Raw genomic sequence first — 10000 nt, forward strand, 5'->3', positions numbered from 1 at the left:
ATTACATAATATCGCATCTTCATCAAGTTTTCTCGATTTCACTCGGATTTTTTCGCTTTTTTCGCTCGTATTTCGTACTTCCAAAGTTTTGGAGTTTAAGGAATTTAATAAAACAATTATTCCATTCGCGCTTGTTGGATATGAGACTGGTTATAGCCAACTCGGCGCTACTCGCCTCGTTCGCTATTTACCATCTCATACCCAACGCGCGCTCACGGAATAATTGTTAAATATCGGTGCCTACTGATTCAGAGATATTTTTGCCCGGGTTATGAATATGCGGGGAAAGCAGATCTGAACTATTGTTATATAAAATACAAAGCAATGTATGGCGTTCTTTTCCAAATGGAAGCTTAATTATCTCTGAAAAATTCATGGTTACCCTGAATCCTCTTTTTGGATACCAAGAACACTTGCTACGTTCTGCTTTCTCCGCATAGTTTAAAACCGGGCAAAAATATTAGAAAGCATCACCCTTAGGAAACCCGACTCGAGATGCGCAAAACGTATGCGCAATAACAATAGTAGGCACCGGCAGCCAAAGTATCGTAGCTTTCGAGTTGGCTGGTGTCGCGTTTGCTTAGAAGCCCCTCGAGCTAATTCAGCCATGTCGACTCCATGATAACGCACATGTCAGGGACAATTGGTGATTGCAGTTCATTGGCAAAGGGACAAGTCAAAAGCAGTTCTAGGCAGGAATCGAACCTGCGACCTCCGTTAGCCGTACCGGATGCTTTGCACAGTAGTTTATTCCCTGGGAGGTAAGAAAAGACCTCATAAGCCGCCTAAAAAGGCCGGCGCTAGATTGCTACGAATACACCTGGGAAGAAAGAGACTGTGGAGCAAAGTATTTTGTCCGCCACCGTGGGATTGAGAATCCCGTTTACCGTTTACATGCATCACCGCGCCTCTTGCTCGTTTGCAGGAAATGAGCTGCATGATGTGCTAACACTATTTATTAAAAACTACAATCCTAGACAAATTACATTGGGACACTACAACGCTCGCCTGCAGGAGTGCAGGGATGGCGCAGTGGTGAGAGCTCTCGCCTCCCACCAATGTTGCCTGGGTCTGGTGTCATATATGGGTTGACTTTGTTGGTTCTCTACTCTGCAGCGAGAGGTTTTCTCTCTCCTCAAAAACCAATATTTGACTTGATTTGCGTTAATTCTTAATTTCAGTTTACAGTGTCCCCAATTAGGGCTCCCGCTCTAGAACGACTAGGCACATAAAAAGTTCCTTTCCTTTCCTTTCTCTCTTTACCATCTCATCCTCCTCCTCCTCACCTTTCACCAGTCAGTGTTAGCTCCAAACCAGGTCAAAAAAGTACTTGAAGGCACTGAGCACGTTCAACATTGACTGTGGGGGGGGGGGAGTATGGAAAGACCAGTTTTGCTGTGAAGTCTATTTTGCGTCCCATAACTGCCTAAAAAAAGGTTACGTGTTCCAATCAATTTGTCTAGGATTGTAGTTTTAAACTTTTTGGGGGCCTCTAAAACAGTGATTTTGAAAGGGACAGCTTATAAAGATCTGGTTTGGGAGATGTGCTTTTAAGGATAATTACATCAGGACAAAAGGATTGCAGAAAACTTTAAATGTGGCATTTGAATATAAACAGCGTACAAAATAAATTCGAAGACTTCAAAATCTTAGTGAACCAACTCAAAACACAAGTTATGTTTCTGACTAAAATGAAAATTGACTCGACATACCCTAATAATCAATTTAAATTAGATGGTTTCAATCTTTATCGCCAAGATCGTCGTAAAGGAGGACGTGGAATCATCGCATTTTTCTCCTCTAGCTTACTAACTAAAAGACTACAGCCTCCGAGAAAGTACGATACCTTTCAATCTCTTATTATCAAATTGAAACTTTGTAACTACGATGTTACAGTGCTCGATTTGTACAAACCACCTAAGGCAGTTTGTGGTTTGTGCCAGTTCTTCGAAAAACGTGGCTATCCTGTCTCTGTGGTCAAAGCGGGCCATCATCACGCCCAACAATTTGATCGACAGTCAGCACTACAAACGTCACAAAAAGATAAGAATGACGGAATTCCATTCACCCTCACTTTCCATCCTCATAATCACGCAGTCAAAAGTATCATTCTTAATAACTTTAAAATCTCCAAAATGATCCCGAGACTGGTAGAATCTTTTCGCAACCTCTACTTGTTTCGTTGAAACGCGACAAAAACGTGGGCTTTTTTTTAGTTAGAAGCGCGCTCAAAACTATTAAACGAGCCAACCGGTACTTTCAAATGCGCCCGCTCACGATGCAAAACTTGTCCTTTCATTCTTAACACTAGCAAAATATCGGGATTCTGTTAAGATCACCGATCGTTTCACATGTACCTCCGCAAATGTCATTCATTGCATAACCTGTACATTATGAAATAAATTATACATTGGCGAGACAGGTAGACGGCTAAGCGACCGATTCCGTGAACACCTTCGCGATGTTGAGAAGAATGACTACGATGCATCTAAGCCAGTCGCTCGCCATTTTAATCTCCCTAACCACTCCAAAAAACACATCGCTATGTGTGGCCTTCCCCTACATCCGTGAGGTACGACGGAAAGCCGCAAGAATCTGGAACAAAAATTCATCTTCCAGATTGGCACTCTTAATCCCCACGGTATTAACGAACGCTTTTCATTTAATTAATGTATTCCTATTTTTCCCGTTGCCATGTTACCACCAATAGCGTAGCTCCTACTCTACTATAAAAACTACACGTAACCCATAATCCCTCGATTCGCTCTGACGAAGGGCTAACACTCGAAACGTCAGCTTTTAGAATCTCTGTACGGTGGTCAATTTACATTATCAACTCCGTTGATAAAACCAAATTTTTGAACACTACTTAACGATGTATGCTGACGACCATCAGCTGTACTCAGCAGGCCAGGCGGTTATAAGGAAGTAAAAACTGAGATACTTTAAATAAAGAAGGAGAAAGCACATCTAAGTGTTTTTCCTGCCTTGCCTTGTTGCAAGGCGATATTCCATACGTCTTGGTTATTGACAGTCAAGATGACTGGATGGTGGCAGACTCAGTTAAAGTACATGGAAAAACGAGAAGATATTGGATAATAAAAAGCCAACTTTACTGGTTATTAATTAAGGTGCTGTTACTCTTGGCTATTTTTCTTGCAAAGGCAGGTATTTTTTACAGGTCACAGGTCAGGTTTACAGGTTATTGTCTTAACATTACTAAAACCATTGTTACAACAATGACATGTAAGCCTGACTGACCTGTGACCTGTAAACAATGCATGCCGTTATTGCAATTACCAAAAACATCGCGGAAAGCAATTCTACTTTCCGCAACGGTTTCTGCAACTTGTCTCGGCATGTTTTTGGCAGTTGCAGGTTATGTTACATTGGGAAATGAGACAAGTTGCACGAAAAAATTGCACAGTGTCTTTATGGGCTGTGCGAACTTTATCGGTTTCGAATCAGTTGCATTCACTAGAATGCAAACCTAACTTTGCGTTCGATTGACCTAAACGGAACAGCCTTTCACGTGTTAAGTTAGCAACTGCTGGTACAGTATAGTCAAGCTTCATCAGTCATCATTTACCATTCGGCAGCTTGAAGAACTGAATGTTAAGTTGACGAAAACGCAGTGATATTTCGAGCTGTTCTCTCTTCTGTCGGTTACACAACATGTTAACCGTAAAAAGTAACAGGCATATATGACACAACCGAGTCTGTGATCTCTGGAAAATTTTGGAAGTCGCTTTAATTCCTGTTTATAGCATCCAAACAAAAAAGGAATGGAAATACCATGCAATAAATAATGACATGCAAAGATAGCGAGATTTTCTTTGACGCGATAAAAATTCTCTTGCAAGTGGAATAAAGGCCTGTCCAATGGGGAAAAACATGTATATGTTTGTTGCTCTTCACTTACGCAACAGGACGGCTGAGTCTTCCAGCCGTCTAAGCCGTCCTGTTGCATAAGCTCGCTATTAGAGTTGAGGACTGGAAGCCACAAACTAACTCACACATGTCTGTGCAATGAATCACGGGAAAGCGTGTTAAGCATGGCCGACAAGATATGGTACGTAAATGAAAGAAGCTAAAAACTTTTGCTAAATTTGGGATCCAACACGTGCATAATCATTTACAGCCATGGTAAGGAATAAAACTACCCCATTTTTGCTTTCTTCAACTGTTTCTATGCAATGATCTTCTGAAAATCTACACGAAGTTAGCCTTTTTTCAACGTTCCCGAAAACCAGCTCTTACACCACATGATATAAAATACGTAAGTGGCTTTATAGTCTCTACGCAGTATGTAAAGCACTCGATTGTTTTTTTAGACGCTGTGATAATGTCTAGTAAAAATTGCCATTTTAATCTTACCTCTAACCTGACTTGCTAAAATACTATATTGTTTTATTTTGATCCTTTCCAGCCTCAGAACGAATATGTCGAACAGTCTCGCAAACGTCGAGGATACAGACTCGATCATTTTGAGAGGAAGTGAGTGGATAGTTTATCTTTCGTTAAAGAGTGCCATATAGACCTTTGTTTTTTTCATGGCGCCCACTTTGTTTAAACCTTTGCTTACGTTATCATGTCATAATTGTAATTTTTTATTTATGTACTTTTAATTGTTTTTTAACCATCTGATTTTGTGTTAACCCTTCCGTACTAAATGATCCTCATTAAGGAGTAATGCACCTATCAATGTTAAGCTGCTGGGGTGGGGGTGGGGAAAGGCCAGGCATAGGCAGGGGATTTGAACTCAGATCAGTTTTTCTGTTCAAATGCCTGGCCCCAGGGAAGTCATCCTGGGTGAAAAAAGTGCAAATTCCTCACCCCAGGGGCACCCGGAGCTTAGGACGATGTGCCACGTGTTCCAGAGCGTCAACATCCACAAACTCCTGCCATTCGTCTTCGAATTGAAACCAAGATTTCGTTGTCAATATTAATTTTGAATTCTGTTTTCACCGTATTTATAAAACTCTCACCAACTACCAGAGCCTTACAGCTCTCGCCGTACTGGACAAGAACCTAAAGAGTAAATTTAATTAAATGCATTTCATACATTACATAAACAGGTAATTATACAAAATCGCGTGCTCTCATTGGCTCGCTATCTCGGATTATCAGCCGATAATCACCTCGATGGACAAAATGGCTGCCCCCCCCCCAGCGGCTTAAAATTGATAGGTGCATAAAATACATGTAGTCTGACATTAAACAGAATAAAATCCTTAGGTGACACTTTGAGGAGGAAAAGGATTCTTCATATGTTCATGTAATGGGCTTTTTTAATGCTGCATGTACAATTATTGTTCACAATTTCAGACGAAAAAAGGAGGGCCGTGAACCTCATACAAATGCTAAGTATGCTCACAAACTCCATGGCCTCAGGTATGTTGGACAGAGTTTAAAAAGTCCAATATAGGGACTGCGGGAAAAAAAACCATCTTACTGTTCAAAATCCCTATGTTGCTTATTTTTTCCCTGTTTCTTAACTTTCTGTTTAACTATTTATAGTGTCTGGAGTGTAGTACTTCAAACAACTTTCCCTCATAATGTATCCACAAGTTTTAGTTGGCCAAATAATTTGAAGTACTACCCTCCAGACACTCTAGATACTTAAACAAAAATTTAAAAACGGGGAAGAAATAAGTGTCATTGGGACTTTAAGGTGAAAATCTACATAGAAACATAGAAAGAAGAAATTTGTTGTATTTAGAATTCAACTACAACAACTACTGGTGATGATTTTAATGAGTAAAGGAAAATTCAGTGCTCAAAATTAGTGGTTATCTCTGCGTGCGAGACGACCAGAAAGTTTATTGGGCGACTAGATTTTGGTTGCCTGAAGAAAAAACAATGGATGACACAGTCAAAAATAGAAAACTTATTACACATTAGGTAAATGTAAGCAGCACTCGACTCACTCAACGGTTTTCAGTTGTCAACGTCTGATAGTAGCATGAAGTTATCAATTAATTAATTTTCTTGTAAACAGTACATGTACATGTATATTAAAAAATAAATTGTTTATTGAGGTGGATATCTAGTCAAGAGAGCAATATTATTGATGAAGTTTTTAGTTTTTTTCATGTATATTTCTGTAAAATTGTACATAGGTTAGAAGGATGAATAAAATTAAAGACTGATTTCTGGAAAATCAAAAACAGGACTGTTTATACAGTCTTTTACCCTTTGAAGATGTGAAGATTTTATATTTTACCATAATTGCTTCTAATCTCGTAATCTGATTGGCTAATTTGCTGTTGTTGATAAGGGTCTAGACAACGCTGCTTGGGTCATGTGTCAATTTGTCACACAATGAAATAGCCAATCAGGAACGCTCATTTTGGGAAATAAACCAATCATTTTGAACACTATGATGACGAATGTTGTTGTCGATAAGAGTACAGACAACACTGAAGCACTTTCGATTTGTTTTTTAACGACGATATTCAATGCCAAAGAAAGTGTTCATTTACAGAAGATAGTTACATGTATCATTGAAGTATGTACAGTAGTTGGCCAGTGTTTGGTTATTGGGGTTTTTACCCTTAAAGAAGAGGGTCTGTATTACAAAAGAAAGCCTTGCATTGTGTAACTGGCAGAAAAACATAGCAGCTACCATGTTTTTTTCAGCATTCTAAATAATATTTTTCAAAAAGATAATTTGGAAAGTTTGCTTTAGACATAATGATTAAATGGGTGGAAAAAAAAAAACATGCCAAAAGAAGTGCATTGTAACTTTCTTTAACTTTTTCTTTTACAGAGCCAAACTTTACAACAAGAAGCGGCGACTTGAAAAAATCCAGATGAAAAAGACGTGAGTAGAAATAAATAATATAATAATAAATAGATAAATGCCACTGTCAGTGTTGAAAGATACAAGGAGAACTTTTTTAACAATCCTGTTAATGTCATTTAGGATACGAATGCATGAGGAACGCCAGACAAAAACAAAAGACAGTAAAAATGTACCAGAAGGGGCAGTGCCTGCATATCTGTTAGACAGAGAGGGACAGTCCCGTGCCAAGGTGCTGAGTAACATGATCAAGCAAAAAAGAAAAGAAAAAGCTGTGAGTATACAACAAAAGGCTCTCATTATTATTATTTTTTGTATTTGTTGGGTGCTACACATTTGCGCCTGTTGCAGCTCAAAGCACTCTTATGAAGATGTTTCAACTTTATAAGCTAACAACAGAATTTACCTACAGCAATTTATTACCCCAGTCCTAGAGATTTTTTGTGAGCTACCAGAGGTCCACGAAGCGGTGAGAAGACAAAAACCTCTGGTTTTCTTGGACTTGAATCTCACTTTCATGCAGACGCCAGCTGTCAAATGCGTCAAATTGATAATTACATAAGGGACCTGTGGCAACTTAGCAATCACGCATCCCCTCGGTATTACCAATCAAACAAACCAATCATACTGATTTGCGTGTTGGTAAAAATATCAACCAATCCGAGCCTGAGGGTCAGATCCTGACCCTGGTGTCTGCATGAAAGTGAGATCCATGGCCAAGGTAACCAGAGGTTTTTCTCTTGTGGCCTCTTTGTGACTCAACTTCACCGCTACGTGGCTCTCTTGCATCTCAAGAAAAACCTCTGTGACAAAGGGTAGTCTTTTATCTACATGTGTACAATGTACCATTCATGTTAAAATTGGGACTACCTACAAATGTGTTAAAAACGCGTAAATGTGGACCCTTGCATGTATCTCTTACCTGTACTGTACTTTCCAGGGAATGTAGTTGTTGTGGCTTTTAAAAACCAGTTCTTTTTTAAACCAGTTCAGTCAAATGTTTGTCTAAGTCACTTCTTTTCCAGTTCAATTTTGTTTCATATTATGATAATGAATAGTAGACGAAGAAAAATCAAAGTTGAGCTGGTTTGAGAAATTTTAAATCAAGGAGAAGTTTGAACCACAACATACTGTAGCCCTTGCTAAGTTAAAGTAATAATATTGTAGTTATTATTTCTCTGTCCTTTTCTATCAGGGAAAATGGGATGTTCCCCTTCCAAAGGTACAAGCAGTAGGAGAAGATGAAGTTTTCAAGGTTCTCAGAACTGGCAAGTCAAAAAGTAAGTTTTATAAAAAAACCTTCAGGTGATTCCCTAGTATTGCATTGCACATCCTGTTCTGCGTATAACACAGTCAGTGCCTTTTATGACGTGTGCCTGACTGCCATAAAACAAACATTAAAGTTAATTATTCCTTTTGAACAATACAATACACCTGTCTTGTTATTTCAAGAATCACGTGAAAGCTGTGCTTCCTATTCCTGCAAAACGTAGCATGAACCGATGGAACAAACTTGTCATTGATAGATGAAATCGCAATGAGCAAGTTATATCTCCCAAACGAGCTTGGTGACCTATTTTTTAAATTTCACATTTCGAGTCACCATAATGTAGGGAACAATCGAGAAAAGTTAAAAGAAAATCTTACAACAACTTCTATTACTAGGGAATCAATTTTTTTACACCATCAATTAGGTGCTTTTTGCATGAAGAGGTCCTGAGCAAGAAGTCTTTGAAGCCCAATTTTGGTTCTGAGGCTTCTTTTTTCCAGTTAAACCTTACCCTGCATAATTATGATTACCATACTTATTCAGCTATAAGCCGCGCGATTTTTACACAAATCCTCACTCAATTTGGGCAAATATGAAGTCGTAGAAGGGGTCTCGGCTTATAGCCGAGTGTTTTTGATAAAAGAATTTTCTCAGCAAATTAAAACAGTAACAAATGAACGAGCCGAACTAAATTACTTGTAAAATGAAGAGAAGTTGTTGTTGGTGTAATATGGACTTTTATTACTCGGTGGCTCGTAAAGGAGCCGTTCGTGTTGTTGTGTGATCGGGATCGATCTTATTGCTCGTCTTCTTTCTCGCTTAGCCTTATTCAAGGTTAAATTTTTTTTATTTTTACATTTGTAAGCGATACTAAAAGGGCCAGTTTGCAAGTTTGTATCTATAGGCATTGGCTGGAAAGAACGTAACATTATTATTGTGATTGAAATTTTGAATCATGATGCCATTGCTAATGCTTGTTTTCCATCAACGTTTTATTAGAAAAGGCTTGGAAACGAATGGTAACTAAAGTGTGTTATGTTGGTGAAGGCTTCACTAGGAAACCTCCAAAGTATGAACGATTCATTAGACCAATGGTAAGTCAATCATAAACTTAGCTGCTTTTGCTTTTTCTTGTGTTGTGCTTACATGTGTCACCAATGGTCTGGAAAGAAAACATGTTAAAAATTGTGGAATTTTCTTCACCTTGTGCATACATTTGTGGAATCATTCTGTAAAATTTGTAACCATTGTTTATTCATACCATTCTACATTTTACATTTTACACCACGAAGTGAAGTAAAGTATGTACTGTGCATTGTATACCAGTAACCATCTCTGACAGGTGACTCTTGTTTTCCATAATTATGCGTATGTGCTAGCAGTATAAGATGCTTAACCATTGCATCGTTGTACCAAGTTGTACTTAGTAATACCAAAAAAAAAAGATTAATTAAGAGAAACTGGGTTGCTACACAAGACCTTTGCCCCATGGCTGTAATTTGTTAAAATTATGAAAAAAAGACAACTGATTATTAATGATCTTGTTTATTATTAAGGATCTTGCCTTCAACCAGTCTGTTGAGCATGTTTTTTTGTTATAAGAAAGTTAATGTGAAATTGATTTTGTTGCTACATTGTAATTATTTAGGGCTTGCGTTTCAAAAAGGCACACGTCACCCATCCTGAGGTGAGATACTGAAGTTTGTTGTGTGAAACTGTACTTACTTTTGGATAAAGCAGCTTTCAGTTTAGTTTTATAACTGGTGACATCATGACATTTTCATACTCCACAAACACACTCTCTCTCTCCCTCTCAGCCTGTCTCTCCAGTAAGGCTTATAAATGGAAACCAGGAACATGTCGCCAGGAGACCATTTTTTCACTAGGAAAGTAGATATGTTAATGTCACTTGCCTCTTGCCTCTT

General features: G+C 38.5%; 1 protein-coding gene across 2 annotated transcripts in view; it reads left to right on the forward strand.

The window, feature by feature from the left end:
• The first annotated feature begins 4031 nt into the window (after positions 1 to 4031).
• The window catches only part of LOC137992620 (ribosome biogenesis protein NSA2 homolog), a 9963-nt gene continuing 3994 nt past the window's right edge, over positions 4032 to 10000 (forward strand). Inside the window, exons 1-8 of one of the 2 annotated variants that reach the window (XM_068838056.1) lie at positions 4032 to 4146; positions 4430 to 4497; positions 5329 to 5394; positions 6773 to 6826; positions 6929 to 7079; positions 8001 to 8085; positions 9075 to 9169; positions 9724 to 9762. In XM_068838056.1, the coding sequence (XP_068694157.1) occupies positions 4144 to 4146; positions 4430 to 4497; positions 5329 to 5394; positions 6773 to 6826; positions 6929 to 7079; positions 8001 to 8085; positions 9075 to 9169; positions 9724 to 9762 (561 nt within the window). In that variant the 5' untranslated portion in view covers positions 4032 to 4143. The remainder of the gene's footprint in view (positions 4147 to 4429; positions 4498 to 5328; positions 5395 to 6772; positions 6827 to 6928; positions 7080 to 8000; positions 8086 to 9074; positions 9170 to 9723; positions 9763 to 10000) is intronic. The other variant, XR_011121724.1, reaches the window with a different exon arrangement.

The sequence above is a fragment of the Montipora foliosa genome, chromosome 2, assembly GCF_036669935.1.
Source record: "Montipora foliosa isolate CH-2021 chromosome 2, ASM3666993v2, whole genome shotgun sequence".
In the NCBI taxonomy this organism is placed as follows: domain Eukaryota; kingdom Metazoa; phylum Cnidaria; class Anthozoa; order Scleractinia; family Acroporidae; genus Montipora; species Montipora foliosa.